At 46.3% G+C, this 23,341-nt stretch overlaps 1 protein-coding gene across 1 annotated transcript in view; it reads left to right on the top strand.

Annotated features, from left to right (window-relative positions):
- Positions 1-18,139, top strand: part of LOC311139031 (voltage-gated delayed rectifier potassium channel KCNH4-like) — a gene marked incomplete at both ends in the record, with an annotated part of 33,937 nt that extends 15,798 nt beyond the window's left edge. The window contains 14 exons of the mRNA XM_084173873.1: positions 89-235; positions 1,989-2,122; positions 3,517-3,760; positions 4,342-4,499; positions 5,201-5,408; positions 5,797-5,991; positions 6,294-6,493; positions 7,858-8,107; positions 8,375-8,589; positions 8,704-8,742; positions 15,296-15,678; positions 15,928-16,007; positions 16,458-16,534; positions 17,042-18,139. Of these exons, the coding sequence (XP_084029999.1) occupies positions 89-235; positions 1,989-2,122; positions 3,517-3,760; positions 4,342-4,499; positions 5,201-5,408; positions 5,797-5,991; positions 6,294-6,493; positions 7,858-8,107; positions 8,375-8,589; positions 8,704-8,742; positions 15,296-15,678; positions 15,928-16,007; positions 16,458-16,534; positions 17,042-18,139 (3,428 nt within the window). The remainder of the gene's footprint in view (positions 1-88; positions 236-1,988; positions 2,123-3,516; positions 3,761-4,341; positions 4,500-5,200; positions 5,409-5,796; positions 5,992-6,293; positions 6,494-7,857; positions 8,108-8,374; positions 8,590-8,703; positions 8,743-15,295; positions 15,679-15,927; positions 16,008-16,457; positions 16,535-17,041) is intronic.
- Positions 18,140-23,341: the final 5,202 nt, after the last annotated feature.

Genomic DNA, 23,341 nt, shown 5'->3' with positions numbered 1-23,341 from the left:
TCCCCAGAAATTCTGCTGGAAAATAATGGGTCCCCGCTGAATAAAATGGAATACCACTGATCTAACTTCTATAATGTTGCTTCCACAGGAAACCCATTCTGGTGCCTTCTTGACATTGTGCCAATTAAGAATGAGAAGGGTGAGGTGGTTCTATTCCTTTTCTCCTTCAAGGATGTCACTGAGTCATACGGAAAAAGCCACCATTACAGCAACAGGAGAGAGGGGGAGGCCACAGGTATTCTACCAACTCTGCAACACTGTGGCTTGCACATTATTTAACCGTTTATACAGTGCCTTGCAAAAGTATTCATCCCCCTTGGCGTTTTTCCTATTTTGTTGCATTACAACCTGTAATTTAAATTGATTTTTATTTGGATTTCAAGTAATGGACATACACACAATAGTCCAAATTGGTGAAGTGAAATGAAAAAAATTACTTGTTTCAAAATTGTAAAAAGAAAATAACAACGGAAAAGTGGTGCATCATATGTATTCACCCCCTTTGCTATGAAGCCCCTAAATAAGATCTGATGCAACCAATTACCTTCAGAAGTCACATAATTTGTTAAATAAAGTCCACCTGTGTGCAATCTAAGTGTCACATGATCTCAGTAATATACACCTGTTCTGAAAGGCCCCAGAGTCTGCAACACCACTAAGCAAGGGGCACCACCAAGCAAGCGGCACCATGAAGACCAATGAGCTCTCCAAACAGGTCAGGGACAAGGTTGTGGAGAAGTACAGATCAGGGTTGGGTTATAGAGAAATATCAGAAACTTTGAACATCCCACAGAGCACCATTAAATCCATTATTAAAAAATTGAAAGAATATGGCACCACAACAAACCTGCCAAGGGAGGGCCACCCACCCAAACTCATGGACCAGGCAAGGAGGGCATTAATCAGAGAGGCAACAAAGACACCAAAGATAACCCTGAAGGAGCTGCAAAGCTCCACAGCGGAGATTGGAGTATCTGTCCATAGGACCACTTCAAGCCATACACTCCACAGAGCTGGGCTTTATGGAAGAGTGGCCAGAAAAAAGCCATTGCTTAAAGAAAAAAATAAGCTAACACGTTTGGTGTTCACCAAAAGCCATCTGGGAGACTCCCCAAATATATGGAAGAAGGTACTCTGGTCAGATGAGACTAAAATTGAGCTTTTTGGCCATCAAGGAAAACGCTATGTCTGGCGCAAACCCAACACCTCTCATCACCCCGAGAAAACCATCCCACAGTGAAGCATGGTGGTGGTAGCATCATGCTGTGGGGATGTGTTTCATCGGCAGGGACTGGGAAACTGGTCAGAATTGAAGGAATAATGGATGGCGCTAAATACAGGGACATTCTTGAGGGAAACCTGTTTCAGTCTTCCAGAGATTTGAGACTGGGACAGAGGTTCACCTTCCAGCAGGACAATGACTCTAAGCATACTGCTAAAGCAACACTGAAGTGGTTTAAAGGGAAACATTTAAATGTCTTGGAATGGCCTAGTCAAAGCCCAGACCTCAATCCAATTGAGAATATGTGGTATGACTTAAAGATTGCTGTACACCAGCGGAACCCATCCAACTTGAAGGAGCTGGAGCAGTTTTGCCTTGAAGAATGGGCAAAAATCCCAGTGGCTAGATGTGCCAAGCTTATAGAGACATACCCCAAGAGACTTGTAGCTATAATTTCTGCAGAAGGTGGCTCTACAAAGTATTGACTTTGGGGGGGTGAATAGTTATGCACGCTCAAGTTTTCTGTTTTTTTGTCTTATTTCTTGTTTGTTTCATACAAAAAAATATTTTGCATCTTCAAAGTGGTAGGCATGTTGTGTAAATCAAATGATACAAGCCCCCCAAAAATCCATTTTAATTCCAGGTTGTAAGGCAACAAACTAGGGAAAATGCGTAGTTTAGACTATGATGCTTTGTACAATGATAGCATAAGAGGAAGGCTTTCATAAGTGTAGTAACCCATTAATGATGGTCCTTATGTCATCAGGCATCTCAGAAGACGCACATCAGAGCAGAAAACACAGCCGTTCCCACTTTTCCCAAGCCAGGGAGAGGGGAAGGACTGTCCTGTACCACCTCACCAACCAGTTCTCCAAGAGTGGCAAGGGGAAACTGCCCAATGTGAGTTCCCATGGATCTCACTTTACTGTACAGTAGAGTGTATTGACTCATTGATAGAAAATGAATTGTTTCTTTATAGGAAAGGCACAATTTCATTATATTACCAACTGCTTTCTGAAAGATTAAGTCATTTGTTTTCATACCACATGTAAAATCACATTCTTACCACATTCAAATCAAATCATCTTTGAGCAGACGTGTTATGGAGTATATAGAGAAAGGTAACATTTACCTATCCATTTGAGGAAGGTTGAGCTTGGCCCAGATAGAGGAATTGATCAGGCAGCCTTTGAAGCTCCAGTCTGCTGAGTGTGGTCTTTGTAGTACTGGTATATATAGAGCAACAGAGAGACGCAGTGTGGCCTTTGCAGATTGGGACATGGGAAAGCTGTGGTATCATCTCACTAATTAAAGGAAAGTACCAGAAGAGAGGTCACAGTATGACACAGCAGTGGACAGACAGAACCAAGGATTTTCATCCTTTTCCCTCCTCCTCTCTTAAACAAATGTTATATGAGGTAGTTGTTATTTAAAGATATGTCAATTGTACCGTTAAATGCTGAGACTTCAAACTTTAAAATATCAATGACATTTATGAAAATTCACTGTCTCCAAATCCTTCCTATTACATACTTGATGGTGATCAGTCAATGTTTTTTAAGATTGCGTAAAAAATGTGCTTACCATTGACAACAGTATGGGCTATTGGACATTGCATGCTTTAAAAATATTTTGCTGTGACATGTGTACAGTTCTGTACACGTTCCATTGTTATGCATCTAAATCCTCCATGTGCAATTACCAAGTAATTATCTCCTATAATGTACCCAGCCATTATCCCACCAAGGGTTCCCACTTGGAGGTTCTGCTGACCCATTCAGCAGCACATCTCTAGTCATGTTGAAGAACGACAGAGGGATCTCCATAGTTCCTCATCCATATTTCATCTCCCTCATACTGTGTCATTTATGGAGGATAAAGTCAGTGATTCGGCATATGTGTCGAAAATAACATGTCGATAATTGTCTCTCCCGGTCTTTCATGTATTGTACAGTCAAATAAGGTTCCATTTTATCCCCAGGCCTGTTAGATGACCTGCTACTGTTGCTGCTGCTACTACTCATGTGATCCAATGACCACTAATTGCATGCTGGTTATTTCTGTCTTGAAGAGATGCCATTGAACCCTTAAGATGTTTCTTGTTTGTGGAGTTTGGATTGTGGCCAAGTGAGAGCTGCAGACACTGATTTTGATGTATCTAGGGCCATTAGGTTTCAGTGCATTCTTGAGATGTAATCATAGGTACAAGTGCCACTGTGCCAGTGCAGTGTTTTGGGCTTTGTCTGTGACCTGGGACCTATGACCTGTGACCCTTGGCCCCTGTCTCCCTGCAGAGTGTATTCCAGAAGCCCTCTCTCCCAGAGTACAAGGTGGCGGCGGTGCAGAAGTCCCGCTTCATCCTGCTCCACTACAGCGTGTCCAAGGCCCTGTGGGATTGGCTGATCCTCCTGGCCACCTTCTACGTGGCGGTCACCGTGCCCTTCAATGTCTGCTTTGTCAGTCACCAGGACGACAATGACTGTGACTCCCGCAGCACCATTGTCAGTGACATCGCCGTGGAAATGCTCTTCATTCTAGGTAACATACTGTGGTATAACAGTACTGAGAGTGGCAACATAGTACTCCAATGGTAAATGGCATATCACTCCGGTGGCTAAATTAATTGGCACCAGCAGCTAGCTCCTCTGGAATAAAGTTGATCAATAATAGTGCTTTCCCGCAGTGGCAGTACTCTCTCACCCACGTATGGGTGGTTTCCTTGGAAATAGGTCACATTTGACTGTACTCTCTCACCCACCTTCATCAGCCACTCATCATGGTGTCTGTGTCATCCCTGGTTACAACTCACATATAGAGCCACAATTAGTGATGTGTGATCCTAAAACAGCTGTGATGGGGCTCAGACTTTTTTAAGTTGAGGAAATTGTAATTATGTACAGTGACATTCATGTACAAAATTAGCATCACATCCTGTGTTATTCTAAATCATTGGTGTCATGCCATAATTAGCATATACAGCTCACCTGGAACAATGCTGGAATGTAGCCTATCCACTCACTTTACACACTTGTTGTGTAATTGAGTAAAGGATAAAATATGATAATAAAATAAGTTATTTTGCTCATGTTCTGCTGGGTTTTCTCCGTGTTCCTCCCCAGATATCATCCTGAACTTTAGGACCACCTACGTGAGTCAGTCGGGTCAGGTGGTGTACGATGCCCGCTCCATCTACCTCCATTACTGTGGCACCTGGTTCTTTATAGACCTCATTGCTGCTCTGCCCTTTGACCTCCTCTATGCCTTCAACATCACAGTGGTGAGTTTGTAGGGGTGTCATGACTGTGCATGTATGGGCGTCATGGGCGTCTGGCGTTGCGTGTATGTGCACTTCCCTATCCTATCTTTTGAACAGACAGTGCATGTTCAATAGCCCTTCCCAGAATAATTGTTTTCCCTCTTAAAATGTGTTGTTGGTCCTCTTTATTTCCCCTGAGCATTGAATTGTAACGATTAGGTCTGCCACCTCCATGCTTTATTGAGCTGCTCCTTCCTCCTCTCTAGTGTCCCTCCCCCTATCCACAGGCTGCACTCCCCATCACTCTCTCTCTGTCTCACTGTTTAAATCTCATTCCAATAGCCTTCTCACTTCATCTTACCTGGGCTTCTGAGTTGTGATACTGTTCAACTACCCCTTTTCCACCAATCATTTGTTTTTCAAGCTTTCCAAGAGATGTGCTGTTCTTTATGGATGAATGTATCTTTAGTCTCTGGGGAAGGTGGGATATTGGAGTGGTAGGAGAAATGTTTTCTCACTGTATCTCAGTTAGAGCGTGCCCTTGGAGATATCAGTTCAGTACAGAGGATAGATTGTCTGGATTTACTGTATATAATGTCTGACAAGTTTAACCAGACTATGACTCAACTCTCTAACCTCTTTTGACCTTAACACGTCACGTTGCAAATGGTCATTTCTACATGAATCATTGCATGTAAACCTGTTTGTTACCTCCTGTCCAGACCTCCCTGGTCCACCTCCTGAAGACGGTGCGTTTGCTGCGGCTGCTGCGGTTGTTACAGAAGCTGGACCGTTACTCCCAGTACAGTGCTGTGGTCCTGACCCTGCTCATGTCTGTGTTCGCCCTGCTCGCCCACTGGATGGCCTGCGTCTGGTACGTCATTGGCCGCAAGGAGATAGAGAGCAGCGACCCTGTCACCTGGGACATAGGTGAGCACCTGTTTGTTTGTGTTTGTTTGTGGTTGTTGGACCACTCTCACACAGCAGACACATGAACAGAATGTTTCCCTTTGGCGAGCTCCTCGGCTTGCTATAGGGAAGCAGCCATGTGTGAGCACTGTTCCCTCTACATGTATCTGTTACACAGCAACTCATTTAATTTGCCTGACGGCTAGATGCTATGGCCCCTCTGCACACATGATCCCTGGACAGGCCTGAATACTTCTGAACTGGTCCCTCAGTCCATCTCCCTCCATAACACCCTCTTAAAGCATATTTCTCTCTCTCTCTCTCTCTCTCTCTCTCTCTCTCTCTCTCTCTCTCTCTCTCTCTCTCTCTCTCTCTCTCTCTCTCCCCCCCCCCCGGCTGTCCTCTCCAGGCTGGCTGCAGGAGCTGGGGAAGCGATTGGAGACCCCGTACATCAACAGTACGATGGGCGGCCCCTCCATGCCCAGTGCCTACATCGCCTCCCTCTACTTCACACTGAGCAGCCTCACCAGTGTGGGCTTTGGCAATGTGTGTGCCAACACAGACGCCGAAAAGATCTTCTCCATCTGCATCATGCTCATGGGGGGTAAGTTCATTGGAAGAGAGGCAGTGTTAGTAGACGCCTTGAGACACAAGCTGTCTTAAGACTTCTTGAAGACGCTTGTTTTTAAGAAATCTTTAGCAGTATTATCTTCATTCTTTCAAGACATGTATTAAGATGTCTCGAGATGTCTTCACAGATCTCTTAAGAAAAGTCTTAAAACATCTCAAGGCATGGTGATGGCTGGGTATGACTCTCTTCTGCATATGTATGTGCTTTGAGCAGAAATGAGTAATCTTGTAACACTCCTTGACCCCCATGTTTCCTGTTCCTCGTCCGACCTGCAGCCCTGATGCATGCAGTGGTCTTCGGTAACGTGACGGCCATCATCCAGCGCATGTACTCTCGGCGCTCACTCTACCACACGCGTATGAAGGACCTCAAGGACTTTATCCGTGTGCACCGTCTGCCCCAGCTGCTGAAACAGAGGATGTTGGAGTACTTCCAGACCACCTGGTCTGTCAACAACGGCATCAACGCTAATGAGGTGGGACACATGATACTATGTATTTAACAATGGTGGAAACAAACTCTGGCCAATGATTACAACAATCCAATGCTTTCAAATCTCTGATGGGGAGTAGGCAAGTGCACACTTTAGGATAAGGATGGAAAATTGGGATGCAGCCATTAGGGTACACAAACATACTGTACTGACAGACTGGTCTTTATATATTTTCTGATGTAAATAAATAGCCTTTCAGAGAAAGTACACCTTACATTGGGAGGAGTTAGTTAATTTTCTAAAGTCATCTTTTGTATCACTGCCAAGGTCTTTCTTTCAGATGGTGTTGACAATGTGGGTGTGTATTGTCACATTCAGACATAGATGGTCTCGTGGTCTAGTCGTGTCTCTGTGTGTGGTGGAAGATTCTAAATCAGACATGTAATCTTACATCTAGGTCATCGCCACCTTTCTTTCCCAATCTGCTCTCAGTCTTCCCACTGAGGTTAGATTGGTTATTTTAGAAAGTAGTATTTTGTTCACAGTGATGGGCTTAGACCTAGTATTGGCTAAAATTGCTCCCCATTGTTGGAATAACCTACAAAATTCCTTGCATCTTGATTCCCTGGTGTCGCTACAGCAGTTTAGGACTCATTCATTGAGGATTGCAGTTGTTTCGATTGATTCTAGAGTATTATTTGTTGAAATTGTGGTGTTGAGGTAATTTGTTTTCTTCCTGTTTGTGAGAAAATGTTTGTACTCAGGAGAACATTGGGAATGAGCCCCTGTCTCAATTGGGCTACCTTGAATAAATACAATTAATACAATATTTTTTAAGTCCCTTCATTATAGACTACAGAGATAGGAATAGAAAAGATGGTACTCATTTACACCCTCTCATCATCAGCTTCATCATTTATTCTCTGCTGAAGGCGTGACAACAGACGCTATGAAGGATCCAGAGAACTCGCAGATTTCTATCACCTCTTAGCTGGTGCTACTGCCAGGCTAGCACTAGTGAAACAGACCTACAGTGCACATTATATGTAGAGATTTGAGTCATCTAAGAAGGCTTGCATGAAAACAACTACTGTACATTGAAGTGTGTAGCCACTAGCCAAAATACAGCTAGAGTCCAACACAAAATACAAGATACTGTATACTCACTGAGAATTGTGTGTGTTTCAACAATAAATCTAATACATGTTTGTGAATAACTGTTGATTGGCTGTCCACACAGTGTTCATAGGCTTGAACTTGGTTTCTACTGTCTGTCATCTCATCTGACAAGAGCATTCCTTTAGCCTTGATCCTCCGACACCACTGTCCATCTCTGGTACCTCTGCAATCTGATACAAAACCATTGCATTGTGGGTGTTGAAGTCCTCCCTCTCTCCTCCTGGCAGCTGCTACATGACTTCCCAGACGAACTGCGTGCGGATATCGCCATGCACCTGAACAAGGACATCCTACAGCTGCCAGTGTTTGAGCGGGCCAGTAGGGGGTGTCTGCGCTCCCTCTCCCTGCACATTAAGACCTCGTTCTGCGCCCCGGGAGAGTACCTCATCCGCCAGGGGGACGCGTTGCAGGCCAACTACTTTGTCTGCTCTGGGTCTCTAGAGGTGCTGAAGGACGGCATGGTCCTTGCTATCCTGGGTACGTCTTAGACATCTCCCTTCCCTGTTCTACCTTCCTTTTTCTTTCTCTCGTGTTGGTGTTCCGTCTCTGTTATCAACTCTATGGCAGCATCTGAAATGGAATCTTATTCCCTTTAGAGTGCAATACTTTGGCCCAGAAAAGTAGTGCACTCTATAGGGAATAGGGAGTTGTCTTTATCCCTCAGTTGCTATCTCAGCAAAATGGATGTTGTCATTATACTGTATCAAATCAATTCAAATTATTAATTGGATCGTTTGTCTCTAGGCAAAGGTGATCTGATTGGGGCAGATCTGACAGGGCAAGACCAGGTGATCAAGACCAATGCGGACGTGAAGGCTCTGACCTACTGTGACTTGCAGCACATCAGTGTCCGAGCCCTTAGGGAGGTCCTGGGCCTCTACCCAGAGTATGGCAGTCGCTTCAGCTCTGATATCCACCACAACCTCACCTACAACCTGAGAGAGGGCAGCGAGGCAGAGGTGAGAACCACACATGCTCAGTCATTCACTCAATCAATCACTCACTCACACTTTACTCTATGTGGCCTGTGTAAACTGTAATGGAATTGTGATTCATTCTGACTCACTTTCCAGGGGCTGACAAGGTTCTCACGGTCCCCTCGGCTCTCTCAGGTAAATGTGTGGCTCTTTATTACTATACCACAGCGGGTAATAACTATGACCTGTCAGTCTGCTACTGACAGATGATTCAGGGATGCTCTTACAGCCACAGCCAACATATCTAAAAAAGTCACAGCTTCACATTATCAACAATTCAGAACTCAGAACATTTGCAGTCATAGCCATAATCTTTCAAGCTAAATGCCCAAATGAAACATTTATACCTTGAGATGTGAATAGGCTTTGTGACTCATCATTCCATTTTTCAAAGCATTTGAATATTTTGTTTGGGACAGTGACATTTAAATGATTGAGGTTGATATGAGGGTTCTGGTCCCTGAACTATTGCCCTGCCCTCTCAGGTGAACATATAACTTGATAAAAGGCTGAACGCAATGTTCTAATCTAGCACATTTGCAGACTTCACTCTGAAAGAAGTAAGATTGCAACTCTCACAGCCCCATTTTCCCACCTTTATTGAGAGCTTAACAAATGGCTGTCATTAGTGTGTATCTCTGTGAGGCTGTATCTCTGTGAGGCTGATTTTGTCCTTGTATTTTTTTGTATTTGAGTGGGTGTTGGAGTGGGCGTATGCCTTTATGTGGTGTTTGTTTGTGTGTGTGTGTGTGTCTGTGCGTGCGTGCGCGCTTGCATGTGTGTTTCTATGACATGTGTGTCCATGTGTTATTGTTTCTACATTGTGCGTGGGAGTTAACCGATTCTCTCAAAATTAATTTACCAGAATGTGAAAATTGACTGGTAGCAATAAAATACAAAAGTAATACAAATGTGACAGAAAAAAATGTACTCTGAGGAATAGCGATTATAAGCCACGAGGTCATAACAGCTAAATAATCTGACTATTACTGAAAATGCCAAGCAGGCAGTTCGCCTCAATGCACCTAATTTCCTGTGTTTGCCACTAAGGGAGAGGAACAGCACTGACTCAAAGCTATTAGAAGGAAATGACACAATCGCTTGTTACCAGAGGCGTCATTGTGATGAGTACAGAGGATACGAAGAAGCAGGACGCAGACGCAGGAATCAACAATGTAAAGGTTTACTTAACACTGAGCAAGAGAAGAACAAAGAGCGAGTACACAACATGACACTAACAATCACACACAACACTGAGCAGTCCAGGGCTATAAAGGGGTGGTGATGAGATGAGGTGCGCTAGAAGTAATTAGGGTGCGTTGGGTTTCCATTCCGGTGTTGCCGAGGTAGTGCGCTCAGACCGGTGGTTCAGTGGACAGGCGAATCAGAGCGCTGGAGGGGAGCAATGGGAGGAGACGTGACAGTACCGCCCCCACCCAGACGCGCGTCTCCCGCCACAGGAGGTCGCCGGCCAGGAGGACGACCCCGAGGACGAGGAGCGGACCGTTCAGGGTGGCGACGGTGGAAGTCCTGAATTAGGTTGGGGTCCAGAACATCCCCATCCGGAACCCAGCTCCTCAGGACCATACCCCTCCCAGTCCACCAGGTAACGGAGCCATCCCCCACGGAACCTGGAGTACAGCAGGTCCCTCACCGCACACGCCAGAGGACCAGGAACCACCGGCCTGAGAAGAGACACATGAAAAGTGGGTGAGACATGGTAGTGAGGGGGAAGGAGCAGCCGGTATGATACCTCATTTTCCGCCAGAGGACCTTAAACGGCCCCACAAACCAGGGGCTCAGTTTCTTGCAGGGCAGGCGGAGAGGGAGGTTTTTAGTGGACAGCCAGACACGATCACCAGGCTGGAATACGGGCTTCACTGCGGTGGCGGTCGGCTTGGTCCTTCTGCCGACGAATGGCCCTCTGGAGATGGACATGGGCGGCGTCCCAGACCTGTCCGGCCCTGCGGAACCACTCGTCGACAGCGGGCGCATCGGTCTGGCTGGGTGTCCAAGGGGCCTGGGCCGGCTGGTACCCCAGGATGCACTGGAAGGGAGTGAGCCCCGTGGAGAAGTGAACGAGGGAGTTCTGGGCATATTCTGCCCAGGGAAGAAACCTTGCCGACTCACCCTGCGGGTCCTGACAGTGGCAACGAAAAAACCTCCCCAGCTCCTGGTTCATGCGCTCCACCTGCCCAATCGACTGGGGCCTATACCCGGAAGTAAGGCTGGCCGTGGTCCCGATCTTCTCCAGGAAAGCCTTCCACATTCGGGAGGTGAATTGGGGGTCATGGTCCGAGACGATGTCCTCCGTATGTCCATAATGCTGGAAGACCTGTTGGAACAGGACCTCAGCGACCTGGAGAGCAGAAGGAAGACAAGTTAGTGGCAAAAAACAGCATGATTTGGAGAACCGATCTACGACCACCAGGACTGTTGTGAAGCAGTCAGAACCTGGGAGGTCGGTGACAAAAGTCTATGGACAGGTGTGACCAAGGTCGCTGAGGCACTGGGAGAGGAACTAGTTTGCCTGCCGGGGCGTTCCGAGGTGTCTTCGTTTGGGCACATATGGAACAGGAGTTGATATAGCGGGAGACATCAGTAGCCAAGGTGGGCCACCAGTATTTTTGTGAGAGAGAATGTAGGGTGCGCGTAATACTGGAGTGCCCTGCCGTAAGGGTGGTGTGCACCCAGATCAGCAGGTGGTCACGGACCCAGGTGGGGACATACACGCGCCCCAGAGGGGCGTTGGCAGGCGCTGGGTCCGCCTGAGCCGCCAGGCGGATGTCTTCGTCCACATCCCAAACGACAGGTGCCACGATGAGAGACTGAGGCAGGATAGGACCCCCCCAGATCCTTCCTTTCTCCGGTATGGTGCATCCTGGAGAGTGCGTCGGCTTTCACATTCTGTGATCCTGGGCGGTAGGACAGAATAAATTGAAAGCAAGCAAGAAATTGGGCTTACCTGGCTTGACGAGTTCATCCGTGTTGCTGCCCGTATGTGCTCCAAATTCCGGTGGTCAGTGATCCGGAATGGATGGACTGCGCCCTCCAGCTGGTGTCTCCGTTCCTCCAGAGCGAGAACCACCGCCAACAGCTCCCTGTCTCCATAGTTCCTCTCTGCGGGGGTAAGCTTTTTAGAGAAAAAGGCACAGAGATACATTTTCTCTGGCTTACCTTGCCGCTGGGAGAGGACCCCACCCACGCCCTCCTCAGATGCATCCACCTCCAGGATGAAAGGACGAGCTGGATCTGGGTGTTTTAGGAGGGGCGCTGTGGTGAACCTCTCCTTCAGCCTCTTGAAGGCAGCGTCAGCCTCAGGGTTCCAGGCCAGCTTCTGAGGACCACCCTTAACGAGAGAGGTGAGCAGGGCGGCTATGGAGCTGAAGGACCTGATGAAACGTTGGTAGAAATTTGCGAAGCCCAGGAAGCTCTGTAGGCCCTTGATGGTGGTGGGGACTGGCCATGACCTGACGGCGTCCGTCTTCGCTCGTTCCATGAACACCCCCTGAGGACTGATCCTGTATCCCAGGAAGGAGATGGCCGGTTGGTGGAATCCCCATTTCTCCCCATTCACCAACAGGCTGTGTTCCCGGAGGCGGAGCAGGACCGCTCGGACGTCCCTGACGTGCTCCTCGAACGTATCCGAGTAGATCAGGATATTGTCGATGTACACCACCACCTGTCTACTCAGCATGTTTTGGAACACGTCATTGACGAAGAACTGGAACACGGAAGGTGCGTTGGCTAGGCCGTAGGGCATGACACAGTATTCATAGTGGCCTGAGGTAGTGCTGAATGCTGTCTTCCACTCGTCTCCTTCCCGGATTCGGATCAGGTTGTAGGCACTCCTCAGGTCCAACTTGGTAAAGTACCGGGCCCCTCGCAGCTGCTCGATGGCCGACGGAACCAGAGGGAGGGGGTAGCGGTACTTGGAGGTGACTGCGTTCAGCCCCCGGTAGTCAATGCACAGCCTCAATCCTCCGTCTTTTTTGGCCACGAAGAAGAAGCTGGCGGAGGCAGGAGAGGTAGAGCGTCTGATGAACCCCTGTTTCAGGGTCTCTGCCACATACTTCTCCATGGCCTCAGTCTCCGCTATGGAGAGGGAGTAAATGCGACTCGTCGCGGGGTGTTGTCCCTCCAGCAGGTCAATGGCGCAGTCCCAGGGCCTGGGAGGAGGGAGACACTTAGCCTTGGAGGCAGAGAAGACATCAGAGAGATCTGTGTACTCATGTGGTTTGTTGGGCTGGAGGGCGGACTCCGGACTCTCCACTGACGTGGAACAACAAACCAGCGGCAGGCAGGTCCTCCGGCATGAGGGGGACCAGGCTGTGATCCTCGTGGTGATCCAATTGATGGTGGGGTTGTGTAGTCTGAGCCAGGGCAATCCCAATACGATCCTGTGAAGGGGTGACGTGACGATGTGGAAGGACAGCTCCTCGTGGTGCTCCGGTAGTGTGGGAATGGTGATGGGGAGAGTGAGGTGCGTAATGGTGCCTGATCCAAGTGGTTTATTGTCCAGCGAGGTGACGTGTAGTGGAGAAGGCAGTGGCACGGTGGGCCACCCCCATTCAGAGAACAGCTCCCTATCAATAAGGTTCCCCGCTGAACCGGAATCTATCATTGATGTGGAAAGCGAAGAGAAGGAATAACCATTCACCGTTAGGGGAACTAAAACAATGGTTTGGTGACCGGTGATGACAGAACACTCATGGAGCGGCGACGGGAGTCATACCACCTAGATAGGGAGCCGCCAGGAGATCTGTGGTGGTGTAGGGGGTGCTGCCCACCTCCATGGGTGAGGACTCGGAGGCAGGGCGGTTTCCATAGCTCAGATGGGGTGAGCGTCGAGGCTCTGGGTGGTGTTGGGAACGCTGTTGGTCTCTCAACATATCGTCAAGACGAATGGATGTGGCGATGAGGGTATCAAGGTCCATCTCGTCGTCCCGACATGCGAGTTCCGTCGTGATGTCCTCCCGGAAGCCTCTCCTGAAGGCCGTGCGCAGAGCACACTCATTCCAGCCGGAGGAGACGCTCACCCCCGTCCTTTCACTCCGTGGGATGATCAAACACCGCCCTGAACCGAGCGAGGAAGGTGGAGTAGGGAAGCGCCGCGGCCTCACCTCCTTCCCAGACTGCCGTGGCCCAATCCAGCGCCTTTCCCTTTCGTAGCGAAATCACCAGCGCTATCCTGGCTTGGTCCGAAGGAGATGCCCCACGCTGACGCGCCAGATACAGTGAAACCTGTAGCAGGAAGCCTCTACATTTCGTCGTTTTCCCGTCACAGCGTTCCACCAAGGCGAGGGGTCCCTCAGACGTTGGTGATAGCACAGGAGGAGGTGGACTGGGTGCACTTGCCGCTCCCTGAGGTGGAACCGGAGCGATGGTCAGTTTATGCAGCGTTTGGAGCACTTCCTGCATGGCAGTGTTCAGCTGGGCAATCTGCTGCTGGTCGAGGTGCTGGGAAACTCCAGGAGGATTTTCGTGATTGGTGTGTGATTCTGTGACAAGTACTGAGGATACGAAGAGGCAGGATGCAGACGCAGGAATCAACAATGTAAAGGTTTACTTAACACTGAGCAAGAGAACAACAAAGAGCGAGTACACGACACAAGACTAACAATCACACACAACACAACACTGAACAGTCCAGGGCTATATAGGGGTGGTGATGAGATGATGAGGTACAGGTGCGCTGGAGGTAATTAGGGTGCGTTGGGTTTCCATTCCGGTGTTGCCGAGGTGGTGCGCTCAGACCGGTGGCTCAGTAGACTGGCAAATCAGAGCGCTGGAGGGGAGTAACGGGAGGAGACATGACAGTCATGCACCCATTATTTTATAGGGGGCACAAAGTAGGTGAAGATGGAGGGGGAGTGGTCCGGAGGGGGGCTGGACCCTATTGTTCCTGCAATCGACAGCCATAATCATTATGCCTAATTCTATTCTACACATTCCAGAGTGTGTTATTCTGACTGTTGTAAATCACACATCTCAATATACTGCACTAACATGCCTAGGATATTACATCCAAATTACAACACAGTACATGGGATCATAACACACATCATCAATACAAGCACATATCATGGCATCGTAATTAATACACAAATATCATGATATTAGCATAAAGTGCCAGATTACATTTAAACAAAGTCTTTTTCTATATCTAAGCGTACCTCTTGACCGGTCTGGTGGTTATTTTTTTAAAGAAACTAAATATGCTTCTCTGCATCTCTGCTAAAATCTGAGTAAAAGATTCAGATTATTCAGTACATTTAGTAATTGCTTGGTTTTCTAAAGTCTACCAACCTTGCCAGCAGGCATGCCAGCTAAGATAGTTAGATAAGTTACTCTAACTTGATTGATAGTCTGAAATGGCTTGATAGCTAGTTATGAGGTTGGGAACCTATCTAGCTGGCTAGCTAAAGCCAACTTCATACAAAATGCTATATATAAAAATTATCCAACAATCCCCCCACCAGGCCACCCCCCAGCTATCCTCACGTATTCTGTGCCCCCTCAGATTTTTGGGGTGCATGACGCCCCTGCTGCCCATGACCGGCAGCTAAAATCTAATCAAACTCTGTGTGTATCACTCCACACTCTCTCTCCTCCTCCACTGGTTGTTTGTGAGTCCTACAGAGAACCTGTTACTCATGCCTCTCCTCTCCCACCCTCTGCCACTCAGGAGCGAGCTGATAAGGACCACAAGCTTCCCTTCATTGTGGAGGCAGAAGATGTGGAGTCTGGTGAGGACATGGGCCGCTGTCCCACTGGTGCCTCCCACCAAGAACGGCTGCTCCTGATGCATGGCCTGAGCAGCCCTGTCTGCCACCCCGGCCTCAGCAGCCTGCTGGGGGAGGAGCTTCGTCATGTCAGTGCGCTTCGTCTCTGCCGCTACCCAGCCCAGGGCTGCAGAGGCAGTAGCCCCTCCCCTCAGCTGCCTTCCAGTAAGGAGGTTACTCCCACCCCTGTGCCCACCATGGTCACATATCACAGCTCGTGCCATAGGCCAGCCAAGCTGCTCATACCTTCCCTACATTGTGTCAGCCCTCTGAACCTCAGCCCCAGGTGAGTAATGAGACATAACGGTCAATCAAAATGACAAATGTTTGTATTTCATTAGCCCAGTACCTGAACCTAAGGTTTGTAGGATTGTAAGACTATAACCATTAACCAAAATGTAAATCACATTTTCCAATGGATTTACCTGGTAATAATGGCAAAGACAGATTACAGTTCAATTTATTTAACTGAAAATTACTTCATATTTAATCATAACCCACTTAAGTATGAACCACTCTTTCTTATCTCCTCTAGGGTTGTGGATGGAATTGAGGATAATGGGCAGTCATTTCACTTCAATGTGGAACAAGGCGAGGCAAAGACCAATAGCAAAGGTAATGGTCTCACAGGTTAAACAATGGTTTAACTACAAAAAACAATGTTTTTCTAACAGTGGTTTTCTAACAGTAAATAGACAAATGTTTTAGGCAGGGATACTGAATTGATTGGTCAGAAAATTGCTGTTTTAGGATGATCCGAAGCAGTACAAGTAGGCTATGCATACAAATGAAATGGTATAAGCAGAGTACTGCAGGGATGTAGCTCAGTTGGTAGAGCATGGCGTTTGCAACGCCAGAGTTGTGGGTTCGATTCCCACAGGGGGGACAGTATGAAAAATAAAATAAATAAATAAATTATGTATGTCACATTCACTAACTGTAAGTCGCTCTGGATAAGAGCGTCTGCTAAATGACTAAAATGTAAATGTAAATGTACTGTATGTTGGAGTGGGGTTGTGAAAGCAGTGATCTCATCCATCTTTGTCCATCCCATCCCCCTCATAGACCCATTCCAGGTGAGCGCCAACTTACTTCTGGAGACAGAGGAGGTGAGACAGAATATCGGCCAGCTAAACAAAGAGGTATGAAAATACGATCACATTGACGGAATAAACTGACACATAAACCAACATAATGATGCATCAATGAACTGATAAATTAATGATATGCTCCATCTAGGTAGAGAGAGCTCAAGAGACACAAACTTTTTTGTTCTCCCACTTTATTTTCAGTACTCTACTTTCTCTGTACCCTAAAGAGTGTCTAAAAACAGGCCATCTCTGACACACTTTCAGCATTAAATACAACACTCAGGCTATGTAGGCAAGAGAACATTTAAAGACATTTTTCCTCAAATAAAATGTAGGATTGTTAAATTGGAGATGCTCCAGATTTGAACGCTTGCGTAACACTGACTGATAATTTATAATTGTGCTTGTTTTTGGTTTCCACCATTTCTGACCTAGAAAGACCTCATACAAAAGAGACAATAGAACTCTAACTGTTACGTCTCCTGCCTTGGAATACTTACTATTCAACCAAGCAACAGATTGTAGCTTTCATTCTTCTGCATGCCATCTATTTTCCAGATGAATACCCTTAACCAGGAGGTGTCCAACCTGACCAAGGAGCTCCACGAGATGATGCATTTCCTGCAGGCCCATGTGACCATGTTTCATTACCCCTCTGCCATCTCCACCTATCCTTACGGCCTGCAGATGGCCCCCAACCCCAACCCCAGCAGCAACATGACTGCTGCCAACGACTGGCAGACACAGGTGCCTTTCAGTATGCCCGCTGGACCTCACCCATCTCACCTCCAACATGACCCCCTCAGCCACCCTGCCAGGAATGTGTGGGCCTACAGTGGGGTGCCCCCCCAGGGCAGAGGTCTCGCCATGGGTCAGAAGGTAGAGATTGAGCACCTTCACCAGACGTCCAATCCCAGGTCATCCTGTTTACATCCATGCTGCTCGGACAGAGGCAGAACCACTGGTCAGGGACTTGAAGCCCAGTACAGGCCTTTCCAGACCTCCAGAACTACACCCAACTCTCCCTACATGGGCCACTCCCAAGGCCGGACTGGGCCATCTCTTCTGGACCTCAGCTCTGCCTTCCCAGTACTCCCAGGTGCGGGTCCTGGTCAGGTTAAGTACAAAGCCTCCATCCCCATCATCAGTACCTTTCGTCCCCTATGTTCCCCAGGCAGCCTCAGCCAGTCCCACCCCTCCCTGAGTGTCCAGGTCAACTCTGACCGCAGCCATTCACCGTCCAGCTCCCCAACACCTATCCATGTCTCACTGACGCCTACCGGCCAACCACAGCTCCACACCACCTTCAGCTCTCACTCTGGGGTCTACACGTCTGTCAGCCCAACATACAACCAGACGCACAACCAGACCACCGAGGGGCAGGGCTCTCTCAACAGAGCCAGGCAGAATGACCTGGTCGGCTCCAGCCCTGTCCACACACTGAACTCATCCCTACCTCTGGTGGGGCAGTCAGCAGGGCCAGGGCCATGGCCAGACTTTGGAGGGCCTAAGACTGAGTACCCACAGGGCAGGGAGAGACCTGAGAGGATGCAGAGTGATGCTGAGCAGGCAGTGTCCCAGACCCAGGGGATTGACATCAGCACACAGCAGGCCCTGGAAGTCGAGCCTCTCTGGGGCTTGGAGGTGACACGTTAGCAGCTATCTGGAGCCCCACAGAGACCAGATAAATAAACTGGAACATTACTGCTGCATGGTAACGCTGAGCCCTTCAACTCAACTATCCCTTTTTGGTTGCATCTCTTATGCTACATGTGTTTACATCTGAGAAATTAGTGATTGCTTTACAGTCCAAAACATACACAACACAGCAATCACACTACATAATGTCGACACTGAATGTACTACTACTTGATGTACTGTTTATTTAATTTGACTGTAAATACAATATTGATATGGACCAGAGATTTTGAAGACAACCTGACTCAGTTTACTAAAAGATTCAGCTTTGTGTTTATTACGCATTTCTTGTGACCTGAAAGTTAGGTGTTACTAACCAGAGGGTATCTCTAGACCTATAATATTGAGACCTGGCAGCCATGGAAACAGCAAACCCCACCCCTTTCCTTCATTATATTGTGTTTACATAGAAAGTATCATCACCTAATGAGCATTATTTTGACATGTGGTTTTATGTGATTTCATTGCATGTGAACACACTGTGGAGCTCATTCTACAAGCTGTCTGGACATTACAGCATACAACCAATGTTTGTGCTCATTATTTTAAGAAATTGTCTCTTGGCTAGCCTGCCAGAGGACTGCTGGCCAAAGAGGACCTATGGTTATTTGTTTTTTTCCCTCTACCCTCCTCTGCAATATGGCTATTCATAGCTCTGCATCTCTTTTTGCTCTTGTGTCTTGACAATTTTCGGACTTTGTCTATGCTGTATATTTTACTGTTTCTTTGGTAACAGAGACTGAAATAAGATGTGCAATGTATAGCCTGCTGTACAAGCACAACAGCTTAGGAAGCGTACAAATTAGAGCATGATTTTAACAATGTGTGCAGACAAAGAGTTGTATATAATTGTGTGTGTTTGGAACTGATATTAGTTGTAAAATAAAACTACACTGCTCAAAAAAATAAAGGGAACACTTAAACAAGACAATGTAACTCCAAGTCAATCACACTTCTGTGAAATCAAACTGTCCACTTAGGAAGCAACACTGATTGACAATACATTTCACATGCTGTTGTGCAAATGGAATAGACAACAGGTGGAAATTATAGGCAATTAGCAAGACACCCCCAATAAAGGACTGGTTTTGCAGGTGGTGACCACAGACCACTTCTCAGTTCCCATGCTTCCTGGCTGATGTTTTGGTCACTTTTGAATGCTGGCGGTGCTTTCACTCTAGTGGTAGCATGAGACGGAGTCTACAACCCACACAAGTGGCTCAGGACATTACATCAAAGTTGGATCAGCCTGTAGTGTGGTTTTCCACTTTAATTTTGAGGGTGACTCCAAATCCAGACCTCCGTGGGTTGATAAATTTGATTTCCATTGATAATTTTTGTGTGATTTTGTTGTCAGCACATTCAACTATGTAAAGAAAAAAGTATTTAATACGATTATTTCATTCATTCAGATCTAGGATGTGTTATTTTAGTATTCCCTTTATTTTTTTGAGCAGTGTATTTAAGATGCAAACAGAATATATATATATATATATATATATATATATATATATATATATATAAATATATATATATATACAGTGAGGGAAAAAAGTATTTGATCCCCTGCTGATTTTGTACGTTTGCCCACTGACAAAGAAATTATCAGTCTATAATTTTAATGGTAGGTTTATTTGAACAGTGAGAGACAGAATAACAACAAAAAAATCCAGAAAAACACGTCAAAAATTTTATAAATTGATTTGCATTTTAATGAGGGAAATAATTATTTGACCCCCTCTCAATCAGAAAGATTTCTGGCTCCCAGGTGTCTTTTATACAGGTAACGAGCTGAGATTAGGAGCACACTCTTAAAGGGAGTGCTCCTAATCTCAGCTTGTTACCTGTATAAAAGACACCTGTCCACAGAAGCAATCAATCAGATTCCAAACTCTCCACCATGGCCAAGACCAAAGAGCTCTCCAAGGATGTCAGGGACAAGATTGTAGACCTACACAAGGATGGAATGGGCTACAAGACCATCGCCAAGCAGCCTGGTGAGAAGATGACAACAGTTGGTGTGATTATTCGCAAATGGAAGAAACACAAAAGAACTGTCAATCTCCCTCGGCCAGGGGCTCCATGCAAAATCTCACCTCGTGGAGTTGCAATGATCATGAAAACGGTGAGGAATCAGCCCAGAACTACACGGGAGGATCTTGTCAATGATCTCAAGGCAGCTGGGACCATAGTCACCAAGAAAACAATTGGTAACACACTATGCCGTGAAGGACTGAAATCCTGCAGCACCCACAAGGTCCCCCTGTTCAAGAAAGCACATATACAGGCCCGTCTGAAGTTTGCCAATGAACATCTGAATGATTCAGAGGAGAACTGGATGAAAGTGTTGTGATCAGATGAGACCAAAATCAACTCAACTCGCCGTGTTTGGAGGAGGAATGCTGCCTATGACCCCAAGAACACCATCCCCACTGTCAAACATGGAGGTGGAAACATTATGCTTTGGGGGTGTTTTTCTGCTAAGGGGACAGGACAACTTCACTGCATCAAAGGGACGATGGACGGGGCCATGTGCCGTCAAATCTTGGGTGAGAACCTCCTTCCCTCAGCCAGGGCATTGAAAATGGGTCGTGGATGGGTATTCCAGCATGACAATGACCCAAAACACACGGCCAAGGCAACAAAGGAGTGGCTCAAGAAGAAGCACATTAAGGTCCTGGAGTGGCCTAGCCAGTCTCCAGACCTTAATCCCATAGAAAATCTGTGGAGGGAGCTGAAGCTTCAAGTTGCCAAACGTCAGCCTCGAAACCTTAATGACTTGGAGAAGATCTGCAAAGAGGAGTCGGACAAAATCCCTCCTGAGATGTGTGCAAACCTGGTGGCCAACTACAAGAAACGTCTGACATCTGTGATTGCCAACAAGGGTTTTGCCACCAAGTACTAAGTCATGTTTTGCAGTGGGGTCAAATACTTATTTCCCTCATTAAAATGCAAATAAATTCATAACATTTTTGACATGCATTTTTCTGGATTTTATTGTTGTTATTCTGTCTCTCACTGTTCAAATAAACCTACCATTAAAATTATAGACTGATCATGTCTTTGTTAGTGGGCGAACGTACAAAATCAGCAGGGGATCAAAGACTTTTTTCCCTCACTGTATATATACAGTTGAAGTCGGAAGTTTACATACACTTAGGTTGGAGTCATTAAAACTCGTTTTTCAACCACTCCACAAATTTCTTGTTAACAAACTATAGTTTTGGCAAGTCGGTTAGGACATCTACTTTATGCATGACACAAGTAATTTTTCCAACAATTGTTTACAGACAGATTATTTCACTTATAATTCACTGTATCACAATTCCAGTGGGTCAGAAGTTTACATACACTAAGTTGACTGTGCCTTTAAACAGCTTGAAAATTTTCAGAAAATGATGTCATGGCTTTAGAAGCTTCTGATAGGCTAATTGACTTCATTTGAGTCAATTGGACGTGTACCTGTGGATGTATTTCAAGGCATTCCTTCAAACTCAGTGCCTCTTTGCTTCACATCATGGAAAAATCAAAAGAAATCAGCCAAGACTAGTTCATCCTTGGGAGCAATTTCCAAACGCCTGAAGGTACCACGTTCATCTGTACAAACAATAGTACGCAAGTATAAACCCCATGTGAACACGCAGCCGTCATACCGCTCAGGAAGGAGACGCATTCTGTTTCCTAGAGATGAACGTACTTTGGTGCGAAAAGTGCAAATCAATCCCAGAACAACCGCAAAGGACCTTGTGAAGATGCTGGAGGAAACAGGTACAAAAGTATCCATATCCACAGTAAAACGAGTCCTATATCGATATAACCTGAAAGGCCGCTCAGCAAGGAAGAAGCGTAGCAGTGCGGTCGGGTTCTCTTGTGTGTCCATGTAAATAGCCTGTTTTTTTTGGTGTTTTTTTAAATGTATTTTACGTATATATTTCCCTATCACACTTTTCTACTAAATATACTTTCCTGCAACCCGCCTCACTCAATGTGGAACAGATTCTATTATTTACTCACCTTTATCTAGAATCTCCAGTTGAAACTAGCCAGCCAGCTAACTAGCTAACTAGCTACTTGCTATTAGCCACCATTAGCGGTTTTCACCCAGAACATTGGATTTTCTGCCGGAATAACTGAATCACTGGACCTTAACACCGGATCTAGCTAGCCGCAACCGAATGGATGTCGAATGGATGTTGCTGTAGGCTAATCACCACTGCCCCCGTAGCACCAGTTAGCCTTGAGCCTTGAGCTATCCCTGGCTATCTATCTCTCTGTCTACCGGACGGGAGTAGGCAGGTAACCAGCTAACTAGCTACTTGCTATTAGCCACCATTAGCGGCTTTTCTCCATTGTCCGTGGCCTGCACTACCTACCAGCAAGTGTAGCCGGCGCGGTCTGCTCGTTGCCGACTACTGCGTTGTGTTCCGGTGCACTGAAGACAATACACTGGCGTACTTGAAGGCACTTTATTGTGTACAACTCTCTCAATCTGTTCAACATCAAGGAGAGAAAATGTTCAAAACCCTACCCTCGACCAGAATCCGCCTCTCTCAGTCGAGTAGAATGCAGACTGAGTATAATCACATTCAAAAATCCAAGGAATAAAATACAACATTATTGGAAAATAAACATCGCATCTGGTGTATATCTTTTGTATGTATATTGCATGTTATCTCTGCCAAAAACTCTGAGCTTTTAGCCTTTACATTAATACTGTGCAACATGACATAAACCATCTTTCAAATAGGTAATGCATACAGTAATATGCACGAAGCAACATGTAATCCTTCACATTTGAGCTTTTCAGTGCCATTAAACACTAATCAATACATGAAAACATTTTAAATGAACACATATTTTTAACCTGATATAGGGAATACATACCTGTTCAACATCAAGGAGAGAAAATGTTCAAAACTCTACCCTCGACCAGAATCTGTCTAACATTTAAAAAAAAACTGAAACGTGGGCTTCAACACAAGAGGATAGAATGACGATTGCTAACTTACAGCTAAACAAAACACGAGGTTAGCTAAGTTAGCAATTTCTCAAACTCTCAAAAATAGCTAAATTCACGACACAGCTTGATTAAATGTATGTACACTCATCATATAATATATATACAAGTTACTATGTGCACTGAAATGTTTTAGTTTTAAC

The sequence above is a fragment of the Coregonus lavaretus genome (assembly GCF_964263955.1).
Source record: "Coregonus lavaretus genome assembly, chromosome: 2".
NCBI classification, from domain to species: domain Eukaryota; kingdom Metazoa; phylum Chordata; class Actinopteri; order Salmoniformes; family Salmonidae; genus Coregonus; species Coregonus lavaretus.
Note: the sequence above shows the minus strand (reverse complement) of the source record. Positions and strands in the feature narration are given on the sequence as shown.